The following is a 24,517-nucleotide window of genomic DNA, read 5'->3' on the forward strand; positions in this document are numbered from 1 at the left end:
ACAACCTGATCACCTTGTAAACTCCCCAGCACTTAGAACAGTGCTTTGCACATAGCAAGCGCTTAATAAATGCTATCATTATTATTATTATTATTCTCTGTGCCTCAGTTACCTCATCTGGAAAGACTGTGAGCCCCACGTGGGACAACTGTATCTACCCCCGAGTGCTTAGTGAGCGCTTACCGCATACCATCATTAGTATGATTGAATGGATGAATGAAAGGAACCCCTGGGTGGGAGGAGAGTGGTCCTCGCCACCTGGCAGCTGAGAAGTACCCCCAGCATCTCTGGCGTCACCCCCATCCTTCCCCTCCTCGTCTCTGCTCAAAATAGCTCTGCAGACGTGGAAACGATGACGTGGCCGGGCACAGAGGGGGAGACGTGAGCCTGCTGGAGTGGGTGGATGGAGGGGGGACAAAGGGGGCTCCCTTCCTTTCCCCCCCAACAGCAAGCCGGGCTCTAGCTGACTGGCAGGATCTGCTTCTTTGCTAACTGAGTCATCTCCATGCCCATGCTGCTTCTGCTGCCTTCCTTTATCCCCCAGTGCTGAGGAGGGATGGAGGATGGAGCCAATAACCCCCTTTCCCCCAACCCAGGCACGGGGCAGCCCCCGCAGCATGGCACAGTCAGAGGTCAGGGGTTCAAATCCCGGCTCCTTCAATTGTCAGCTGTGTGCCTTTGGGCAAGTCATTTAACTGCTCTGTGCCTCAGTTACCTCATCTGTAAAATGGATATGAAGACTGGGAGCCCCCTGTGGGACAGGGACTGTGTCCAACTTGATTGCCTTGCATTCATTCATTCCCCAGCGCTTAGAACAGTGCTTTGCACATAGTAAGTGCTTAATAAAATGCCATCATTATTAAGTGGAGAAGGTGGGATTAGAACCCAGGTCCTTCTGACTCCCAGTCCCACGTTCTATCCACTAGGTCACCCTGCTTTTTAGAATGACGTAATGGTTAGAGCACGGGCTTGAGAGTCGAAGGACCCGAGTTCTAACCCCAGCTCCGCCACTCGTCTGCTGCGTGACCTTGGGCTAGTCAGTTCACTTCTCTGGGCCTCAGTTACCTCATCTGCAAAAGAGGGATTGAGACCAGGAGCCCCATTGGCTAATTTCTACCCCAGCACTTTGCACAGTGCCTGGAACATAGTAAGCACTTAACAAATACCATTATTATTATTATTATTATTATTATTGCACGTGAGCCCCAAGGGGGAGAGGTGATAGAGATCACGTGCCTATGGATGCCCACCTTTTGCCCAGGTTCAGAAAGCAGGGTGAGGTCTCCCGTCTGGCTTGGTGTGCTCAGTTGGCATCTCCCCGACATTCATTGGCTCTGAGTTCCTCCTGGCACCGTGTGCCCACCCTGCCTGAGAGGCCCACAGGTGTCCCAGCTAATTGAGCTTAATGAATCATTAAATTAACAAGACAGCCGGGCTGTGTCGACTCCAATCTCCCCACCCCCACCCCAAAAGCCACAGCCCTCACCCTGACCCTCAAAATGGGATCTCTGAAGCCGGGCACAGTCGCTTCCAGGTAATAATAGTGATGTCTGTGGAGCGCTTACTATGTGCCAGGCACTGTTCTAAGCACAAACTGCAGTCGCTTCCAGGTAATAATAGTGATATCTGTGAAGTGCTTACTATGTGCCAGGCACTGTTCTAAGCACAAACTAATCAGGTTGGACCCAGTCAGTGTCCCGCACTGGGCTCACAATTTTAATCCCCATTTTACAGATGAGGTGACTGAGGTGCAGAGAAGTGAAGTGACCTGCCCAAGGTCACACAACAGACAAGTGGCAGAGCTGGGACTGGAACCCAGGACCTCTTGACACTCAGGCCTGGGCTCTATCCACTAGGCATCCCTACTTCATTCATAAATGGATTGTCGTATTTATTGAGTACTTACTGTGTGCTTCTGCAGCCCCATCCAGCCCCTGCCCCCTCTTCATTTTGTGACTCCCCCCTCCCCTCTCCCCCATAGACCACCTGATCCCTGCCCCTCTACCCCCAAAGCTACAGAGCCAAAAAGAACCAAACTCTGATAGGGAAACGTTTAATCTGGAGGTGTTGGGGAGGGGCCCGAAGGTGCCCGGGAGGTGGTGGGCCCTGGCCCCGTCATGCAGCCTCTATGTACAGTGGGCATTGCGCCCGCCCCGGGGGCTATTGCTGGGGCAGTCGCATGGCAGCAAACAGGGCAGAGAGGTCTGACTTCCCCCTCCACTGAGGGAGTCGGGGCGGGGTCAGTGGCTTGGAGCTGTGCTCTGTGGGAGCAGCCATAACCAGAGGTGGCATAGGCTGGCGTGATGCAGGACGTGGCCAAAGGGGCAGGGCGTGGGCATTGACATCAAAGGGCCTAGGGTGGGGATGGCACATGCCCACTGGATGTGATCTGGAAGGGACCATTTTGCTGTCCCCCAATCTCATGGATGGTCCCCCTCAAGACTCACGGGGGTGGCATTAACTGTGCCCTGTCTCCCACCTTCACCACTTTCCACCAGAAGGGTTGTAGGGTGGAGGGGGTGGGGAAGACTGTAACCAGAGAAGAGTGACAAAGTCCCCTTCCTACCTGACAGACCCTCAGAGGTGCCATCTCTGGGGACGTGCCCAGTGGGCCCAGGGCCGTGCCCCCGCCAGCCTGAAACCGTGCTCCTTGGATGATGAATGCTTTCTCCCACTCCTTCGCCGGCCTGTCAGGGAGAACTTCTCATCCCCGGGAGGCGCCTTGACTCAGTGACCATCCCCAAGACTGGCATCATGACCGTCGCCATGACCATTTCCGTGGCCGTCTCCGTGACAATCGCCTTTCGGACCACGCTGTGCTCCTTGTAAGGGGCGGGTCCGGACCATCCCAGCACGATGCCCGGCAGATTCTGATGCGTGTCTGCCAGTGGTGGTTTAGGAGACAACTGTCTGGACCCCCGGCTGTAGGAAGACGTCTCCTTACTGCAGAGGGTTGATTCTGGTCCCGACTCCAGCCGCGGTTGAGTAGTCGACGCCAAGGTCCCGCAGGGATTAAAGGCCTAGTTTTTTTGTTTGTTTGTTTCTCCTCCTCATCGTAATGGAATTGTTTTGGCCTTGAAGTGATTGTTCCAGCAAAGGAACGAAGGAAAGGCGTCCCAACCATCAGAGACTTGTTCTCGTTGGGGCCCTGGGCTGGTGTAGACGGGATGACCACCCTGGGATCTTTGCAAGGGAGATTACTGACTGGAAGCAGGGTGGGGGGGGGGGGGGCGTTCTGACTGGGACCCCCTGCCCTCAAAGGGCGCGCAGCCTCCGGTTTCAAGTATGGGAAGACCACCCCCCCGCAAAATATGGTTCCTGAGAATTAGTGACTGAGAAGGAGGGGCCGGCAGGGAGAGCCAGGGCAGAGGGGACCCCCCTGCTACACACACCCATGAGGGAGGGGTGCTGAGTGGCTGAGGGGAGCCATCATGTTCTTCCCCTCCCTCCCCAGGGCCTTCTCCCAGGCCGCCAGCTGAAGATAGACACACAAACACACACACAGATACACGCAGATGGCTTGTGGTGGAGGTGGGGGCGAGGGCCAGACGTGCCAGGGTGGTTTCGGTGATGGTAGTGGTGCAGGGGTGCGGAGCCAGGCAAGCCGTGGTGAGATCCAGCGTTCGGCTCCCGCCGCCGTGAGGTCTCCACTCAGCTCAGCAGCGGGCACGGAGGGGGACGGCGGGGCCTCGTTGGCACGGGGCGGGAGGGCGATCCGACCCACCTATGGGACCCCCGACCCGCTTGTACCCACCCTGAGAAAGAGAAGCTACAGTGCCAGGCTCAGGGTTCCGCGAACGGGGAGAGCTGGAGCTCCAGGCGGGGGTCACGGGGGGCTCCCCCGTCCGTCGTCCCCGGCCCCGGCCCACTCTCAGATCTCGGCCAGGACGTCGGCGGGCACCAGCCCGCGTTTCTTCCCGCTGGTGACGCGGATGAAGCCGTCGGCATCTTTGCCCTTACCTGCGCCCACGCAGATCTGGGTGGAGATGGGAGGAGGGGTATCGGATGAGGGTGTCTACAGGTGGGCACAGCACCCATTTTGCCAGGGGCAGTAGGTCGGGCTCCCGTGGTGGGGGGGACTGCCCACTTAGGGTGGGCCTGGCCTGACCCTCCTGGCCGCCGGCCCGCTTCCTGGAGTCAGTGAGGTCTTCCCAATCTGGGGTCATTCCGGCCATCTCACTACCCCCAGGCAGCAGCATCATCATCATCAATCGTATTTATTGAGCGCTTACTGTGTGCAGAGCACTGTACTAAGCACTTGGGAAGTACAAGTTGGCAACATATAGAGAGAGTCCCTACCCAACAGTGGGCTCACAGTCTAAAAACCCTGATGACCTTGTCCCCAACCTAGTGGATAGAGCACGGCTTGGGAGCCAGAAAGAGAAGCAGCGTGGCTCAGTGGAAAGACCTTTGGAGTCAGAGGTCCTGGGTTCAAATCCCGACTCCGCCAATTGCCAGCTGTGTGACTTTGGGCAAGTCACTTCACTTCTCTGGGCCTCAGTTCCCTCACCTGTAAAATGGGGATGAAGACTGCAAGCCCCCCGTGGGACAACCTGATCACCTTGTAACCTCCCCAGCGCTTAGAACAGGGCTTTGCACATAGTAAGCGCTTAATAAATGCTATCATTATTATTACTATTATTAATCCCGGCTCTGCCACATGTCTGCTGGGTGACCTTTCACTTCACTTCTTTGGGCCTCGGTTACCTCATCTGTTAAATGGGGATTGAGACTGTGAGCCCCATATGGGACAGGGACTGTGTCCAACCTGATTAACTCAGTGTTTAGAACAGTGCTCGGCACATACTAAGCACTTAACAAGTACCATCATTATTAAAGCAGCAGCATAACACAGTGATAAGTGCCTGGGTTTGGGAGTCAGAGGATGTGAATTCTAATCCCGGCTCCACCACTTGTCTGCTGTGTAACCTTGGGCGAGTCACTTCACTTTTCTGGGCCTCAGGGACCTCACTTGTAAAACAGGGATTAAGAATGTGAGCCCCATGTGGGACAGGGATATGTCCAAACTGATTACCTTGTACATACCCCAGCACTTAAGATAATAATAATAATGGCATTTATTAAGCGCTTACTATATGCAAAGCACTGTTCTAAGCGCTGGGAGGTTACCAGGTGATCAGGTTGTCCCACGAGGGGCTCACAGTCTTAATCCCCATTTTACAGATGAGGTAACTGAGGCCCAGAGAAGCTAAGTGACTTGCCCAAAGTCACACAGCTGACAATTGGCAGAACCGGGATTTGAACCCATGCCCTCTGACTCCAAAGCCCGGGCTCTTTCCACTGAGCCATGCTTGCCAACTTGTACTTCCCAAGCGCTTAGTACAGTGCTCTGCACACAGTAAGCACTCAATAAATACGATTGAATGAATGAATGAATGATAGTGCTTGGCACATAGTAAGTGCTTAACAAATACCATAATAATAATCTCCCAGGCAGCGCAATCCCCTGCCTTCCCAGAGAAGTCTTCTGTCCCCACTTGTCTGGAAGTCCTTCCTGCTGTCTAACCTCCACCTCTCCCGCTGCAGTCTAATTCATCAAGTCTGACCCTGTCCCCCTCTCCCCTACAGAACCCCACCCTGGCCCCCAAATTCCTTCAGGAAGGTTGCGAAGAAGCCCTCTGGATTTCTGGATGATAACTGGGAGTCTGGGCATAATAATAATAATAATAATAATAATGGTATTTGTTAAGCGATTACTATGTGCAACACACTGTTCTAAGTACTGGGGAGGTTACAAGGTGATCAGGTTGTCCCGGGGGGGGCTCACCATTTTAATCCCCATTTTACAGATGAGGTCACTGAGGCCCATAACCGACTTCTAGACTGTGAGCCCGCTGTTGGGTAGGGACCGTCTCTATATGTTGCCAACTTGGACTTCCCAAGCGCTCAGTACAGTGCTCTGCACAAAGTAAGCGCTCAATAAATACGATTGAATGAACGAATGAACTGGGTTCCTATCTCTGAACGCTCAGAGCGTGCCTGAGTTCTGGTGGTTGGGAGAGTGGGGTGTTGCCAACTTGTACAGTGCTCTGCACACAGTAAGCGCTCAATAAATACGATTGATTGATTGATTGGTGAGGGGACGGGGGCAGTGCGTGCCCACCTGGCTCTCCTTGAGGCTCATGTGTCCCTGTTCCTTGTTGCCGGGGTACAGCTGGCAGCAGCGCCACACGCTCTCTCCGGGCCGGACACGCTGCACGAAGTTCGCCGGGAAGAAGCCGACCCGGTCGCCGATCTTGCCCTGCCAATGGCGGGGAGGGGGCCGGAGGTGGGGTCACCCGGGCCCACTCTCTCCTCAGCAGCCCCACAGGCCAGAGAATCCCGATCCGGAGGTTGGCACCTCAAGGGACCGAGGCGGGCACTGGTGGAGGGGGGAAAGTTCGCCGCTCTGCCCAAGCAGAGCCCTGCCTTCCAGGAGCTGGGAATGGGCAGACAGCGAGGATCTGTGACCAGGGGTGCCCAGGGTGGCACAGTGGTGTCAGTGTAAAGGTGGCACCCAGAACACGTCGATGGGGTCTGCCCTTGAACTCTGCTTCTGTTGCTAGGGGTGAGGGTCGCAGTAAGCATGGGGGCATGGGGCCAAGCGTACTCTGGTGTGTGTGTGCTTGTGTGGTGGAGGGGGTGACAACCCTGCTCCTTCCAAAGGCTCTTAGACCTTGCCCTGCCCTCGCCCTTCCTCCACTCACCTTCCACCAGTCTTCGTTGGAATCATCCACCAGCAAGATCCGGTCTCCCGGCCTGCACACAAGGAAAGAACAGGAGTGTGGCGGGGGTCTGGGGTACAGCGGAAGGGCGTCCTCCCCTCCAGGAACAGCCTGTCCTCCCAACCCCTTCGAGAAGCAGCGTGGCTCAGTGGAAAGAGCCCGGGCTTGGGAGTCAGAGGTCATGGGTTCAAATCCCGGCTCTGCCAACTGTCAGCTGTGTGACTGTGGGCAAGTCACTTCACTTCTCTGTGCCTCTGAAAAATGGGCCCCACGTGGGACAACCTGATCACCTTGCATCCTCCCCAGCGCTTAGAACAGTGCTTTGCACATAGTAAGCGCTTAACAAATGCCATTAAAAAATAAACAAAAGCAAACAAACCCCACGGTAGGGACTCTGGGGTCAGTGCCCTTCAAATGTATTGTGGTGCCCTGGGGGTGGCCTTGCCCATTAATACCCCCCAAGAGCCCGGGCTTGGGAGTCAGAGGTCTTGGCTTCTAATCCCAGCTCTGACACTTTTCTGCTGTGTGACCTTGGGCAAATCACTTCACTTCTCTGTACCTCAGTTCCTCATCTGTAAAGTGGGGATTAAGACTATGAGCCCCAGGTGGGACAACCTGATTACCTTCTATCTACCCCAGCGCTTAGACCAGTGCTCAGACCACAGTAAGCGCTTAACAACTACCATAATTATTATTATCGTGGCAGAAGGGAGCCCAGGGTTGGGGTGGGCAGTGCCCGGACCCCCGGCACTTACTGCAGAGCCAAGTCGTTGTGCTCCTGAGGGAGGAACTTGTAGAGGGCGACGTAAGAATACATGGGCACTCCCTCCTTCTGCAGGGGGCCACGGGAGAGCTGGCATGGGTAAGACAGGTGCAGGAGTCAGAGACGGGTACTGGATGGAGGGAGGGAGCCACAGGCCACCCACCCCCCTCCCCCAGGCCTGATGGGATCCCTCCCGGCCTGGGCACCAGCGATGCCCACCCTCAGAACCCTCACCTGCTGCCCTGGGCTCTTCTCTTCCGGGCCCGAAGCTTCACTCTCTGTAGTGGGCTGGAAGACTGACAGAGGGTGAGAGCAGGAATGAGGATGAAGCTTATTTCTTGAAGAGAGTCTGGGGTCTCCTCTCAGGCCCTCCTCGCCCCCCGCTACTCACCGTTGTCAGCTGGACCCTCCTCGGAGCTCCGGATGCTGCCTTCGCCGTCCTCTGCCAGCTCGTCTCTTTCGCTCTGGGGACCCAAACCCCCAAGGGAAACGATCGAATTTCTCCCCCTCTGAACTGTGAACTTGGGCAATCAATCAATCGTATTTATTGAGCGCTTACTATGTGCAGAGCACTGTACTAAGCGCTTGGGAAGTACAAATTGGCATCACATAGAGACAGTCCCTACCCAACAGTGGGCTCACAGTCTAAAAGGGGGAGACAGAGAACAGAACCAAACATACCAACAAAATAAAATAAGTAGGATAGAAATGTACAAGTAAAATAAATAAACAAATAAATAAATAGAGTAATAAATATGTACAACCATATATACATATATACAGGTGCTGTGGGGAAGGGAAGGAGGTAAGACGGGGGGATGGAGAGGGGGACGAGGGGGAGAGGAAAGAAGGGGGCAGGGAATGTGTCTGTTATATTGTACTCATCCAAGCGCTAAGTACAGCGCTCTGCACACAGTAAGCACTTAATAAATACAATTGACTGATTGATTGACTACTCTCCCAAGCGCTTAGTACAGTGCTGTGCACACAGTAAGCACTTAATAAATACGATTGACTGAGCAACCTTCAGCCCACAGCCCCTCACTCCCATCCCCCTGCCTCTCTGCCCCTCTCTCTCAGCACTCCCTACTCCTCACCCCAGGTTCTTCTGATGCCACCCCTCAGCCCCCCTGCCCCTCTTTCTCAGTCCCTCTCCTTCGTCTCCCTGTCCGTCTCTCCCACTCCCCCCTGCCCCTCTTCCCAATCCTCTTGCCCTCTCCCTACAAGACACAGAGTTGTACCAGGCTCCTGGTGGGAGATTCAGAGGCGCTGCTGAAGCTGGAGCGGTTCATCAGGGCCAGAGAGGTGCCATAGCGCAGCGTCTCATATATGGGATCCACCTTCCCGCTGGCACCTGCAGAGATGCCACCTTCACAGCTCTAGCATCGCCCTCGGCCCCTCAGACCTACTGGCTGCCCCAGCCCTGCCCTTCCTACTCCCAGGGTAGGAGTGGAGGGGTGCCGGGGTGCCAGGGGACCAATGCCAGGGGTAATAACAATAATAATTGTGCTATTTGTTAAGTGCAACGCACTGTAGCGGATACAAATTGGGTTGGGCACAGTCCCTGTCCCACATGGGGCTCCCAGTCTCAATCCCCATTTTACAGATGAGATAGCTGAGGCCTGGAGAACTGAAGTGACTCACCCAAGGCCACATAGCGGATAAGTGGTGAAGCCGGAATTGGAACCCATGACCTTCTGAATCCCAGACCCCGTGTTCTATCCATTACACCTCGCTGCCTCGCTTAAGAGATTGCCAGGAGATCGCTGCCCGACAATGTGGGAGACCGAGGCAACCCTCCCCACTGGAGTCCTGAGTGGGCATGGCAGGGGCACTCACCTGTGGGTGGGGACTCCCGGGCGCAGGCGGGCGGGGGCTCGTGGATCAGGAGCGGGGAGCTGAAGTTGCGGCGGAAGGAGGAAGACTGGAGGGAGCAGAGATGGGCATCAGGGCCCATGTGGCTGGCAGACAGCGGAAATAGCCTCTCCATTCCCTCCCACCCAGGCAGGGCCAGCTGGCGATAATAATGGCCATGGAGATGGTACTTAATAAGCACCCTCCATTAAGCCCTGGCTAACTTCCAGATAATCCGATTGGATACCATCCCCGTCCTGGTCTGTGGGATCAGGGAGAGCATTATATGGAGCAAAGCGGGGCCCAGAGAGGTCCCGTGATTTACCCAAGGTCACACAGTGGGCCAGGAGCGGAGCTGGGACTGGAATCCAGGTCTCCCAATTCCACATCCTGGCCTCTTTTCATTCATTCAGTCATTCAATCGTATTTATTGAGCATTTCCTGTATGCAGAGCACTGTACTAAGCGCTTGGGAAGTACAAGTTTTCACTACACCATGCTGCTTTCCAACCCCGTCTCTGGCTAGGCAAACCTCCGAGCTGTGCACAGCTGTTGTATCACACTTTCCCAAGCGCATAGTGCATTGCTCTGCTCTCGGTAAGTGCTCAATAAATATGATTGAATAAATGAATGAATGAATGGCCCCAGCCAGAGGTGGCACCCTTAGGATGCCCCCGGGATAGGGACCCACTCACCGTCTTGCCAGGGCACTGCTGATGGGAGATCTCTTCCGAGCACCAGAGGTGGACACTGACCTTGCATAGTTTACAGCGAAGACCCTGCTTGGAGTTTCCTGTGGAAAAGGGGTGGGGGAGGGCCGAGTGGGGGGCACCAGTGAGAGCCCCCCACCCTCACCCCGGGCAGGATTGGGACGGAGGTACAGCAAGAGGGCTGGGGTCCCATGGTGGGCTCTCATTATGTGCCATGTTGGGCACCCTTGTACCCTCTGGTCATAAAAATAATAATTACGGTACTTGCTAAGCGCTTCCTATGTGCCAACCACCATTCTAAGCACTGGGGTAGATACCAGCTAATCAGGTTGGACACGGGCCCTGCCCTACATGGGGCTCACGCTTTAAAAACCCATTTTTTACTGATGAGGCCCAGAGAAGTGAAGTGACTGGCGCCTAAGTTCTCACACAGCAGACATGGGGTGGAGTGGGGATTAGAACCCATGACCTTCTGACTCCTGTGGTCAATCAGTCAATCAATCGTGTTTATTGAGCGCTTACTGTGTGCAGAGCACTGTACTAAGTGCTTGGGAAGTACAAATTCCCAGCAGTGTGGCTCAGTAGGAAAGAGCCCGGGCTTTGGAATCAGAGGTCGTGGGTTCGTATCCCCGCTCTGCCGATTGTCAGCCGTGTGACTTTGTGCAAGTCACTTAACTTCTCTGGGCCTCAGTTACCTCATCTGTAAAATGGGGATTAAGACTGTGAGCCCCACCAGGGACAACCTGATCACCTTGTAACCTCCCCAGCGCTTAGAACAGTGCTTTGCACATAGTAAGCGCTTAATAAATGCCATTATTATTATTATTATTATTACAAATTGGCAACACATAGAGACGGTCCCTACCCAACAGTGGGCTCACAGTCTAGAAGTCAATCCACTGCACCCTGCTGCTTCTCTGCCCAAGTGGTCTGTGCCCACCCCGGGGCGGGGGGAGACCCGGGTTCTTACCCACGATAAGCTGGTGGCACAGCTGACAGGGGCTGGCCCTCTTGAAGACGTACTCCTGGAAGCCGTGTGTCCGCATGGGCTTGAGGGGGGCCGGGGGCCTTTGGGAAAAGCTGGGAGACTGGGTAGGAGCGGGCAGGGCCTCGTCAGTGGAGGGCACCGGCGGGGGTGAGGGTGGGGGCAGAGGGGTGGGAGGGGTCAGCAGGACCTCGGTGGGCACCTTGAGGTCACTGTTGGAGCGGAGGAAGAAGGTCTCGACGCTCTTGCTGTGGAGCAGAGTCTTGAGGGACAGCGAGCGCTTGAACCTCTGGAGCTGGGGGAGGGAGGAGGGGTGGGAAAAGTGGGGGGCAGAAAGGATCCCATGAGCCCCCCTCCAGGAGACTGGCAGGAAGCAGGATCTCTCCAGAGAGCACACCCTGCGGTTGTCATTCATTCATTCAATCGTATTTATTGAGCGCTTACTGTGTGCAGAGCACTGGACTAAGCGCTTGGGAAGTCCAAGCTGGCAACATCTAGAGACGGTCCCTACCCAACAGCGGGCTCACAGTCTAGAAGGGGGAGACAGAGAATAAAACAAAACCTATTAACAAAATAAAATAAATAGAATAAATATGTATAAATAAAATAATCATCTTGCTTGCACGGCGTCCAGAGGTGTCGCTTTACTGTTATTTTGTCCTCTCCCAAGTGATTAGTACAGTGCTCTGCACACAGTAACTGCTCAATAAATACGAATAACTACATGGCCGAGTAGAGCCTCAGGGACCCTCATGCCAGGGGCCTGAGAAGTGGGATTTGGGGGTTCTGGAGAAGTCAGATTTCTCTCCTCAGATAGGCTCTGAGGAGGGAGGGAGAGACCCGGCTGTTGTTGGGGGGAACAAAAAGTAGTCACCCTGTCCCCTCCTTCCCTCATTCATTCATTCAATCGTATTTATTGAGCGCTTACTGTGTACAGAGCACTGGACTAAGCGCTTGGGAAGTACAAGTTGGCAACATATAGAGACGGTCCCTACCCAAAAGCAGGCTCACAGTCTAGAAGGGGGAGACAGAGAATAAAACAAAACCTATTAACAAAATAAAATAAATAGAATAAATATGTACAAATAAAATAATCATCCCGCTTGCGTGGTGTCCAGAGGTGTCGGTTTACTGTTGTTTTGTTCTCTCCCAAGCGATTAGTACAGTGCTCTGCACACAGTAAGTGTTCAATAAATACGAATAACTATGTGGCCGAGTAGAGCCTCAGGGACCCTTGTGCCAGGGGCCTGAAAAGTGGGATTTGGGGGTTCCGGAGAAGTCAGATTTCTCTCCCCAGATAGGCTCTGAGGAGGGAGGGAGAGACCGGGCTGTTGTTGGGGGAACAAAAAGTAGGCACCGTGTCCCCTCCTTCCCTCATTCATTCATTCATTCAATCGTATTTATTGAACGCATATTGTGTGCAGAGCACTGGACTAAGCGCTTGGGAAGTACAAGTTGGAAACATATAGAGACGGCCCCTACCCAATAACAGGCTCACAGTCTAGAAGAGGGAGACAAACAAAACAAAACGAAACAAAACATATTAACAAAATAGAATAGTAAATATGTACAAGTAAAAATAGAATAAAAAATCTGTACAAACATATATACAGGTGCTGTGGGGAGGGGAAGAGGAATCCAGCTGGGTCTGACTTTCTCCCCCAAGAGCAACCGGAGAGGAAGGTGTGTGCTCTGGATCAGAGGTGAGGAGAGGGGTTCATTCCTTCATTCAATCAATCGTACCTATTAAGCGCTTACTGTGTGCAGAGCACTGCACTAAGCACTTGGGAAAGTACAATACAACAATAAACAGTGACATTCCCTGCCCACAAAGAGCTCACAGTATACAGGGGGATAATAATTATTATGCCATTTGTTAAGCACTTACTATATGCCAGGCACCGTACTAAGCGCTGGGGTGGATAAAAGCCAATCGGGTTGGACACAGTCCCTGTCCCGCATAGGGCTCGCGATCTTAATTCCCATTTTACAGATGAGGTAACTGAGGCACAGAGGAAGTGAAGTCACTTGCCCAAGGCCACAGAACAGACAAGTAGATGAATTGGGGTGTATGCTGGGGGCGGAGGGAGGGGAGGGTTGTGTTTGCATGTGTGATTATGGGCAGCGTGGCACAGTGGAAAGAGCCCAGGCTCTGGAGTCAGAGGTGATGGGTTCAAATCCCAACTCCGCCAATTGCCAGCTGTGTGACTCTGGGCAAGCCACTTAACTTCTCTAGGCCTCAGTTACCTCATCTGTAAAATGGGGATTAAGACTGTGAGCCCCCTGTGGGACAACCTGATCACCTTGTAACCTCCCCAGCACTTAGAACAGTGCTTTGCACATAGTAAGCGCTTAATAAATGCCATCATTATTAATATGGGCAGAGAACATGACTGCTAATTCTGAGGTATTGTACTCTCCCAAGTGCTTAGTACAATGCTCGGCACATACTAAGCGTTCAGTAGATACTCTTGGTTGATTGTCTCTGACAATCAGTTGCAAGACAGTAAGCGCTCAAAAGATACGATTGGTTGACTGATTAAGACAGCTCCTAGCTGGCTTCGCCCCCGCCTCTTATCAGGGCAGAGTTGTGCCAAGTTGCCACATCTCTGAGGCTCCAGGGGCATGGGGTTGGGACAAATACCAGTCTAGGCGGAGGGTAGGGGCCAAGGCCCCAGCCACCCCCAGCCGTTTCCAGTTGGTGGAATCGGGCCAGGCAGAGGGTGGTCCCTCCGTCCCCAACCTCGTCGTCCCTCCCTACCAAGCGAGGTGCCAGCCGACAACCAGGCTGCCTCGGGAACAGGGCCGGAAACGGGAAGGAGAGGGATGCCCGGGGAGCAAGGGGGGCATCTAACTTGCTTAGGGCTGCCAACTGCAAAACCAGGCCCTGGAGGGGTGTGGGCATGCCCGCTGTGGCATTTCCCAGCCCCTCCAGCTGCTGCCTGCTTCCTGGATGGCGGATCGGGGCTGGACCAAGGCCAGGACTTGGGGGTCCAAGGACCCACCTCCCCCTGCTCACATCCTGCTGAGTTCCACAGACTCCCTCCTGTGGCTTCTGGTTGGCATCCATTCATTCATTCATTCAATCGTATTTATCGAGTGCTTACTGTGTGCAGAGCACGAGACTAAGTGCTTGGGAAGTACAAGTTGGCAGCATATAGAGACGGTCCCTACCCAACAACGGGCTCCCAGTCTAGAAGACTGGCAACTGGAGGACACACACACATCACACAAACACACACAAACATCACGTCAGACATGCACATACTCAAGCACACAGATACCCACACTTGGATGCACAAACGCACCACATCCACACACTCACATCCATGCACGCACGTCGAGAGACCCAGCTTGGAGTTCCTGCTCTGCCACTGGGCTCCAGTGAGACTTTGGACAAAGTCTCGTCCCCTCGTCCCCCCTCCATCCCCCCCATCTTACCTCCTTCCCTTCCCCACAGCACCTGTATATATGTATATATGCATATTTATTACTCTATTTATTTATTTATTTATTTTACTTGTACATATCTATTCTATTTATTTTATTTTGTTAGTATGTTTGGTTTTGTTCTCTGTCTCCCCCTTTTAGACTGTAAGCCCACTGTTGGGTAGGGACTGTCTCTATATGTTGCCAACTTGGACTCCCCAAGCGCTTAGTCCAGTGCTCTGCACACAGTAAGCGCTCAATAAATACGATTGATGATGATGATGACAAGTTGCTTAGCCTCTCTGGCCCCCCACCAGTTTCCTGCCCTAATGGGGAAAAGATCCCTGCTCTCCCTTCCGCTGAGACTGTAAGCTCCTGCTGTTCCTGTCCGGATTATCCTGTATCTCCCCACCCCCTCCCCCAAGAGCTTAACTCAGTTTACCTGAGCACTCAGCATAGAGTGAGCGCTTAATAAACAGCATTAGTATCAGTAGAGGGGTGCTTGCAGCGGGAAGGCCTTCCCAGACTGAGCCCCTTCCTTCCTCTCCCCCTTGTCCCCCTCTCCATCCCCCGCATCTTACCTCCTTCCCTTCCCCACAGCACCTGTATATATGTATATATGTTTGTACGTATTTATTACTCTATTTATTTATTTTATTTGTACATATCTATTCTATTTATTTTATTTTGTTAGTATGTTTGGTTTTGTTCTCTGTCTCCCCCTTTTAGACTGTGAGCCCACTGTTGGGTAGGGACTGTCTCTATATGTTGTCAATTTGTACTTCCCAAGCTCTTAGTACAGTGCTCTGCACATAGTAAGCGCTCAATAAATACGATTGATGATGATGATGATGAAGAGGAGGGCACAAACGATGAGCTTGTTGTGGGCATGGAATGTATCTGTTTATTGTTGTATGGTACTCTCCCATGCTGTATTGTTGTATTGTACTCTCCCAAACATTCAGTACAGTGCTCTGCACACAGTAAGCGCTCCGTAAGTGCTACTGAATAAATACGAGCGAATAAATGAATGAAATATCTTCTCCAATCAAGGTCCTCGGCCACGTGCCCCAGGACAGTTTCCTAAACAAAACATCCCCGTGGAGCTGGCAAGGAGGAGCCCTCTGGCACCAGTCTGGCACCTGGAGTGGGCAGGACAGGACTCAGCATCCCTGCCAGCTGGGCACCGTGCCCGCCGGCTCCAGAAATCCCTGGCTCAGCCGCCGGCCACGGGCTCCTCGTACGAGTCTCTCCCCTTCTTCTTCCCCGCGCACTCTGTAAAGAACCAGGAGGGCAGGACCCAGCAACGCTCACCAGGCTGCTCACTTCAGGCCCCGGCAGTGTCCATCTCGGTTTCCCCAGACAGAGGAGGGGGAATTGTTCTGATCTGCCAGCTGGAAAAACCCTGCCCCAGATCTGAAGTCCCGTCCCCTGGCAGGTCCACCCAGCCCTGGCTCCTCTGAGCTTCACTCCTGGCCTTGGCTACTGGGTCATCGATGGACTTCCACTACTGTCCATCCTGCTCAGCTCTATCCCCTCTCTAGACAGCTGTCATCATTACTCCAAAATAATAATAATAACGGTACTTAAGTGCTTACTAGGTGCCAAGCACTATTTTAAGCACTGGGATAGATGCCAGTTGGGCTGGACACAGTCTCTCTCCCACAGGGGGCTCACAGTCTTCATTCCCATTTTACAGTTGAGGCAACTGAGGGACAGAGAAGTGAAGTGACTTACCCCCGTTCACATAACAGAGAAGTGGCAAAGCCAGGATTCGAACCCGGGTCCTTCTGATTCCCAGCTCTGTGCTCTATCCACTAAGCCACACTGCTTCTCATGCTGCTAGAGCTGCTGTTACTTTTGTGGCCCCACCCCACCTCCTCCCCCTCCCCACAGCACCTGTATATATATTAATACAGATTTATTACTCTATTTGACTTGTACATATTTACTATTCTATTTATTTTGTTAATGATGTGCATAGAGCTTTAATTCTATTTGTTCTGACGACTTTGACACCTGTCTCCATGTTTTGTTTTGTTGTCCGTCTCCCCCTTCTAGACTGTGAGCCCGTTGTTGGGTAGGGGCCGTCTCTAGATGTTTCCAACTTGTACTTCCCAAGCGCTTAGTCCAGTGCTCTGCACACAATAAGTGCTCAATAAATATGATCCAATGAATGAATGCTGCTGCCGTCCCCACTACGATTTCTGCTAATAATAATAATTATGGCATTTGTTAAGCACTTACTACTACTACTACTACTAATGATGGCATTTATTAAGCGCTTACTATGTGCAAAGCACTGTTCTAAGTGCTGGGGAGGTTACAAGGTGCTCAGGTTGTCCCTCGGGGGGCTCACAGTCTTAATCCCCATTTTCCAGATGAGGGAACTGAGGCCCAGAGAAGTTAAGTGACTTGCCCAAAGTCACGCAGCTGACAGCTGGCGGAGCCGGGATTTGAACCCATGACCCCTGACTCCAAAGCCAGGGCTCTTTCCAGTGAGCCACGCTGCTTCTCTAAGCAACCAAGCAACCTGAGCAACCCGGGATGAGAGGTCAGATTTTGGTGTGCCGAAGGTGAGGGCAACAGTACCTGAACTGGTAATGATTCTAATAACAATCGTGCTACTTGTTGAGCGCTTTCTATGTGCCAAGCACTGTTCTTAGTACCGGGGTAGATTCAAGACGATCAGGTGGGACACTGTCCCAGTCCCCCCTGGAGCTCCCAGTCTAAGCAGGAGGGAGAACAGGTATTGGATCTCCATTTTACAGATGACAAAACAGAGGCACAGAGAAGTGACTTGCCCAAGGTCTCACAGCAGGCAAGTGGAGGAGCTGGGATTAGAAGTGTGGCTTAGTGGCAACAGCTTGGGCTTGGGAGTCAGAGGACGTGGGTTCTGTCTGCTGTGTGACCTTGGACAAGTCACTTCACTTCTCTGCCTGTTCCCTCATCTGTAAAATGGGGATAAAACTGTGAGCCCCACCTGGGACAACCTGATTACCCTTTGTCTATCCCAGTGCTTAGGACAGCGCTTAGCATATAGTAAGTGCTTAACAACTACATAATAATAATAATAATAATAATTATTATTATTATTATTATTAGAACCCAGATCTTCTGACACTTTCTAGTAGGGGCTCTTTTCACTAAGCCACACTGTTCCTGGGGAAAGAGGCCGGGGCACGGGGGAGCAAGGGGGAGCAGGGGGGATGGCCAGGAATAGGAGCAAAAACTGATCCTGTCCTACTAGAGAAGCAGTGTGGCACAGTGGAAAGAGCACGGGCTCGGGAGTCAGGTCATGGGTTCGAATCCCGGCTCTGCCAATTGTCAGCTGTGTGACCTTGGGCAAGCCACTTAACTTCTCTGTGCCTCAGTTACTTCGTCTGTAAAATGGGGATTAAGACTGTGAGCCCCACGTTGGACAACCTGATCACCCTGTAGCCCCCCAGCACTTAGAACAGTGCTTTGCACATAGTAAGCGCTTAACAAATACCATCATTATTATTATTATTATTACTAATCCCATCCTTCTTCCCTCCCCATCCCCTCCTCCCTTTTCCCCGTCCTCCCTCACCCCCTTTCTCTCCTCCACCTCCTTTCTTCCCCCAGTTCCCCCCAACCCTCCCTCCACTTCTCTCTCCTCTATCTTCCCCCCCCATCTCCCTCTCCCCCACCCTATCCCCTCCATCCTTCCCCCTCCATCCTCCCCCCTCCTTCCAGCCCATCTCCTCCATTTCCCTCCCCAGCCCCAGCTCTGCTGAGGTGGCAGGCTGGCTGGCAGAATGCTGAGGTGGCATCCTCACCTCAGCCCGAGCACCCCTCCATCTCCTTCCCCCTCCCCCTGCCACCAGCTCCTAAGATAACTCCACTCCTGGCACCTGGCACCTGGCACATGGCACCTCAGTCCCTCCACCGTGCCCAGCACCCTGGGTGCCCAACCCGGAAGGTTTCCGCTTCCCTGTCCACACTCCCCTCCGGCGGGCTCTTCGGTCCCTTCTCCAAACTATGGGGGCTTCACCCTTCTTGGGCAGTGGGCAAGGTTAGTCTGAATCCTGACAGCACAGCTTGTATAGGGTGGGGGATTCCAGCGGGCAGCCCTCTGCCCCCCGCCCCACTCCCCCAGCTTGGAGAGTCAGGAAGAATCGGATTCCTGGGGCCCTCGACCTTGACTTAACCTTTGCTCGGTGGAGTTTGGGGTTGTTTGGGGGGGATGGGGGTGGTCCGGGCCACGACAGTGTTGGGGGCTGGAGTCGGGGGCATCTCCCAGGGGGGCAGTTTAAGGGTCTCCCCCTCCCACCCACCCCTGCAGCCTCCTCTCTCCATGACCTCCAATCCTACAAGCTCTCCAACCCTTCCCATCCAGGCTTTTGATAGCCCCACAAGAGGAACTCCTGGAAGAGAGGGTAGGGTTGGGGCCGGGAAAGGCCCATGTCCTGGGCAGGAGGGGGCCAAAGCTGCCCCCATCCACCCTTGCATTCCCGTAGGCCCGAGCTCAGTCACAGGGGAGCAAGAGGGCCACCCCTGGCCCCCTCTTCCTCTCTGGACAGTTATTAGCCACTCTTTCAGACTAGTTGTCCTCCACTTGTACTGGCCTAAGGCATCCTGGGGCTGAGGACCCAGGGAGACTGATTCCCCGGTCCCAGCCCTGATCCGCACGGAGAGGCCCCCGGATTCCCAGGAACCCAGCTAGGAAGGCCAAATTCCCCCCAGACCTAAAACCCCCATCCTCTGGCCTGGCCTGGATCAGGCCCTGCAAACCCACGCAGTCTCAGGGGGCTGCGGCCCGGAGAGAAAGACAACTCAGACACACTCGTGCGCGCACACTCACACTCATAGACACGGGAGGGGGCTCGAGGGGACAGACAGTGATGGGGAGAGATGGATAGGAGCCCGGCCCGAGATCGGGTTGCCAACTTGTACTTCCCAAGAGCTTAGTACAGTGCTCTGCACACAGTAAGCTCTCAATAAATACGATTGAATGAATGAATGAAGCTAGAGGGAAGGAGCGAGGTGGGGACACCGAGGCAGGCAGAGACACGCACAGGCCGAAACGCCGGCAGAGACGGAGGGACCACCGAGGGGCAGGTAGTGAGGGATGGAAGGAGCGACCCCAGGCCAACCCACATGTACACGCACGCACACGCACGCACACACACACAAGCAAACACACAAACATCCGCAGAAAGGCAGACGTACTTGCACACAGACCCACAAAACACAAACATACACATCTCTCATTTGGTCCCACTCCGCATCGATCCACTCCAACAAAGGAGAATTATGACAACCTCCAACCCTACACGCTCTAACACACACATATACACAAACACACACACACACACACACACACACACAGTGGGGCCCCTCCTGGCTTGGGGAGGGGGGCTGCCTTGCCCCCTCCTCCAGCCCCCTCTCCGAGGATGATCCCAGCTCACGTTGGACAGCGCCTTAGTGCGCGCGTGTGTGTACACATGTGTGCATGCTTGTTTGTACACGTGTGTGTGTGTGCCTGTGTGTGCGTGTGTGTGTACACAGCACTCCCACAGCGTGCAATGGGAGAAGCAGCGTGGCTCAGTGGAAAAAGCCCGGGCTTTGGAGTCAGAGGTCATGGGTTCGAATCCCGACTCTGCCACTCGTCAGCTGTGTGACTTTGGGCAAGTCACTTCACTTCTCTGGGCCTCAGTTCCCTCATCTGTAAAATGGGGATTAAGACTGTGAGCCCCCCGTGGGACAACCTGATCACCTTGTAACCTCCCCAGCGCTTAGAACGGTGCTTTGCACATAGTCAGTGCTTAATAAATGCCGTTATTATTATTAAAGAAGAGTTTCTGGCCAGCCCTTCCGCTGCGACCCGGCCAACGGGTGAGCCCGCTGTTGGGTAGGGACCGTCCCTCTATGTTGCCAGCTTGTACTTCCCAAGCGCTTAGTACAGCGCTTAGAACAGTGCTTTGCACATAGTAAGCGCTTAATAAATGTCATTATTATATTATAATATTATTATTAGTATATATAATATAATATATTATATCAATCAATCGTATTTATTGAGCGCTTACTGTGTGCAGAGCACTGGACTAAGCGCTTGGGAAGTCCAAGTTGGCAACATAGAGAGACAGTCCCTACCCAACAGGGGGCTCACAGTCTAAATCCCCATCTATCTCCATAGATATTATTATACATTAATATATATTATATAATATATATGTTATATATATGTTATGTGTTATATATGCTATATTAATTAATTAATATTAACGCATATATAATACATAGCATATTAATAATGATAAACCCCCATATATTATTATATATCTATATATGTTATGTTAATTAATTAATATTAACATATAATATGATATATAATATATGTTATATATATGTCATATGCTATACATTAGATTAATTAATTAATATTAACTTACATTATATAATATAATAATATAATATAATATAATACAATACAATATAATGATATAATATAATATAATATAATAGTATAATATAACATAATATGATATATTAATAATAATTATTATATAGTATACATTGTTATTATTATAAATACGATTGAATGAATGAATGACAGCGTGGAGAGAAAGGGGCCGGGGTCACGGGGTCAAAGGGGGGAGGGGGAGTCGGGATGCGGGAAAATCAAGCCCCCCACCCACCCACGACCCCCCACCTTCACTCCCCTCCCCCTCCGGCCCCCGGCCCAGCAGGAAGGGGGTGCTCAGGAGGGGGGGGGGCGCGACCCCGAAGTTACCTTGGTCTCCTGGAGGTTGGGGAGGGTCCCGGGGGAGGCGTGGACGCCCCCCGGCTCCTCGGGCTCCTTCTCTCTCTCGTGCTTTTCCGTCATGCTGCCCGCAGCCGCAACCCGCAAAGGAGGGGCGGGGGGGGGGGGGGGGCTCAGTACTCCGGAACCCTGGAATCCCTTCCCCCCCCCAAAAAAAACCCACCCACTCCCTCCCAAGAATCCCCTTCCCCCCCCCAAAATAAACCAATCCACCGACGCTCCTCTCCTTTCGCCCTCCAAAGCGGCGGGTCCGGGACAATTAGGAAATGAAAGAGCAATTAGGGGAGAGGGGATGGAGGGGGGAGATTTGATCTACCGCCCCCCGAGGTCCCCCCCCAAAAGAGAGAGGACCCCCTCCCCCAATTAGAGGGGTGGGGAGAGAGGGGCGCTGGGCAGGAGCGGGCCTCTCCCGGTGGCTGGACTCCCGCACACCTTGGTCCTCGCCATCCCCCCTCCAGCTCTCTCCGCCCAACTTTGATTTCCTTTCCCCTCCCTTAACCGTTGATTTTCCTTTGATTTTCCTTTCCTTTGATTTTCCTTTCCCCTCCCTTAACCGTCGCAAATCCGGACGCCCCCCCTGGCTGCCGCCCCTGCTGGGGGGCGGGGCCTGCGGAGAAAGGTAAGTGGGGAGGGGCTGAAATAATAATAATACTTACAATAATGGCATTTGTTAATGATGCTGGTATTTTGTTAAGCCCCTACTATGTGCCAAGAATTGTTCTAAGCGCTGACAAGGTCATCAGGTTGTCCCCTTTTCCCAGATAATAATAATGATGGTATTTGTTAAGCGCTTACTATGTGCCGAGCACTGTTCTAAGCGCTGGGGGGATACGAGGTGATCAGGTTGTCCCCCGTGGGACTCACAGTCTTCATCCCCTTTTTCCAGATAATAAGAATGATGGCTTTTGTTAAGCGCTTACTATGTGCCAAGCACTGTTCTAAGCGCTGGGGGGATATGAGGTGATCAGGTTGTCCCCCGTGGGGCTCACAGTCTTCATCCCTTTTTCCAGATAATAAAAATGATGGCATTTGTTAAGCGCTTACTATGTGCCAAGCACTGTTCTAAGCGCTGGGGGGATATGAGGTGGTCGGGTTGTCCCCCGTGGGGCTCACAGTCTTCATCCCCTTTTTCCAGATAATAATGATGGCAGTTGTTAAGCGCTTACTATGTGCCAAGCACTGTTCTAAGCGCTGGGGGGTTACGAGGTGATCGGGTTGTCCCCCGTGGGGCTCACAGTCTTCACCCCCTTTTTCCAGATAATAATGATGGCAGTTGTTAAGCGCTTACTATGTGCCAAGCACTGTTCTAAGCGCTGGGGGGATACGAGGTGATCAGGTTGGCCCCCGTGGGGCTCACAGTCTTCATCCCCTTTTTCCAGATAATAAAAATGATGGCATTTGTTAAGCGCTTACTATGTGCCAAGCACTGTTCTAAGCGCTGGGGGGATACGAGGTGATCGGGTTGGCCCCCGTGGGGCTCACAGTCTTCATCCCCTTTTTCCAGATAATAAAAATGATGGCATTTGTTAAGCGCTTACTATGTGCCAAGCACTGTTCTAAGCGCTGGGGGGATACGAGGTGATCGGGTTGGCCCCCGTGGGGCTCACAGTCTTCATCCCCTTTTTCCAGATAATAAGAATGATGGCATTTGTTAAGCGCTTACTATGTGCCAAGCACTGTTCTAAGCACTGGGGGGGATACGAGGTGATCAGGTTGTCCCCCGTGGGGCTCACAGTCTTCACCCCCATTTTCCAGATGAGGGAACTGAGGCCCAGAGAAGTGACTTGCCCAAAATCACACAGCCGACAAGTGGCGGAGCCGGGATTAGAACCCGTGACCTCTGGCTCCCAAGCCCGGGCTTTTTCGACTGAGCCATGCTGCTTAAGATGAGGGAACAGAGAAGAGAAGTGACTTGTCCAAAGTCACACAGCCGACAAGGGGCAGAGGCAGGATTCGAACTCACGTCCCCCGACTCCCAAGCCCTTTTTCTTGCCACTAGGCCTAGTGAGAGCTCACCTCCTCCAGGAGGCCTTCCCAGACTGAGCCCCCTCCTTCCTCTCCCTCTCCATCCCCCCCGCCTTACCTCCTTCCCCTCCCCACAGCACCTGTATATATGTATATATGTTTGAACGGATTTATTACTCTATTTATTGATTTATTTTATTTGTACATGTTTATTCTATTTATTTTATTTTGTTAATATGTTCTGTCTTGTTGTCTGTCTCCCCCCTTCTAGACTGTGAGCCCGCTGTTGGGTAGGGACCGTCTCTATATGTTGCCAACTTGGACTTCCCAAGTGCTTAGTACAGTGCTCTGCACACAGTAAGCGCTCAATAAATATGATTAAATGAATGACTAGGCCATGCTGGCAGTGGGCGGTGGGTGGTGGGGTGAAGGAGAGAAGGGGGGTCAGGGTGGGCCTCCCGGACACTGGGTGGGGGGCTGCCCACTGCCGGGTCTGGGGGCCAATGGGCTGGGTGGCCCTCACCCAGCTGCCCAACCTCCCTGCACCTCAGTTTCCCCATCTGTCCCTTTCCGCGTCCTGACCGGAGAGGGAGAAGTCTCAATCTTTGAGCTCCTGAAAGGGGAAAGGGAGGTCAGAGAAGCAGTGTGGCTTAGTGGAAAGAGCACGGGTTTGGGAGTCAGAGGACGTGGGTTTTAATCCTGACTCCGCCACTTGTCTGCTGTGTGATCTTGGGCAAGCCGCTTTACTTCTCTGTGCCTCAGTTGCCTCATCTGGAAAATGGGCATTAAGACTGTGAGTCCCAGGTGGGACAACTCGATTACCTTGTATCTCCCCCAGTGTTTAGAACAGTGCTTGGCACATAGTAAGCACTTACTCCCCATCCCCCTGCCTTACCTCCTTCCCCTCCCCACAGCACCTGTATATATGTTTGTACATATTTATTACTCTATTTATTTATTTATCTTATTTGTACATAATTATTCTATTTATTTCATTTTGTTAATATGTTTTGTTTCGTTGTCTGTCTCCCCCTTCTAGACTGTGAGCCCGCTGTTGGGTAGGGACCGTCTCTATGTGTTGCCGACTTGTACTTCCCAAGCGTTTAGTACAGTGCTCTGCACACAGTAAGCACTCAATAAATACCATTGAATGAACAAATACCATAATTATTATTAATTATTAAATACGCTTCAAATGCCCTCTCTCTCCCTTCCTCCATCTGTCCCTCCTTTCCTCCCTCTCTGGATCTGGTCTGCCCTCCACCTCCAGATAAGCCCCCCCCCCCAAAAATAA

The 24,517-nt window shown here is 52.8% G+C and overlaps 1 protein-coding gene across 1 annotated transcript; it reads right to left on the minus strand.

Annotated features, from left to right (window-relative positions):
• Positions 1 to 2,050: 2,050 nt before the first annotated feature.
• Positions 2,051 to 21,321, minus strand: STAC2 (SH3 and cysteine rich domain 2). Its single transcript, XM_038753458.1, has 11 exons — positions 21,229 to 21,321; positions 11,022 to 11,331; positions 10,037 to 10,134; positions 9,328 to 9,412; positions 8,730 to 8,842; positions 7,880 to 7,952; positions 7,723 to 7,784; positions 7,481 to 7,578; positions 6,708 to 6,759; positions 6,125 to 6,262; positions 2,051 to 3,976 (listed from the first exon to the last, which is right to left on the minus strand). The coding sequence occupies exons 1-11, from the start codon at positions 21,319 to 21,321 to the stop codon at positions 3,872 to 3,874; spliced, it is 1,227 nt and encodes a 408-aa protein (XP_038609386.1). The 3' UTR covers positions 2,051 to 3,871.
• Between the last annotated feature and the right edge of the window lie 3,196 nt (positions 21,322 to 24,517).

Source organism: Tachyglossus aculeatus, chromosome 11, assembly GCF_015852505.1.
Source record: "Tachyglossus aculeatus isolate mTacAcu1 chromosome 11, mTacAcu1.pri, whole genome shotgun sequence".
Classification (NCBI taxonomy): domain Eukaryota; kingdom Metazoa; phylum Chordata; class Mammalia; order Monotremata; family Tachyglossidae; genus Tachyglossus; species Tachyglossus aculeatus.

What these genes read in the sequence shown, in the direction of transcription:
- STAC2 (XM_038753458.1), bottom strand. Translation starts at nt 21,321, where the DNA reads ATGACGGAAAAGCACGAGAGAGAGAAGGAGCCCGAGGAGCCGGGGGGC. An exon ending in AATCTCCCACCAGGAGCCTG is followed by an intron (nt 7,953 to 8,729) that starts GTACAACTCTGT and finishes TTGGGTCCCCAG; the next exon opens with AGCGAAAGAGACGAGCTGGC. An exon ending in TGAGCCTCAAGGAGAGCCAG is followed by an intron (nt 3,977 to 6,124) that starts GTGGGCACGCAC and finishes ATCTCCACCCAG; the next exon opens with ATCTGCGTGGGCGCAGGTAA.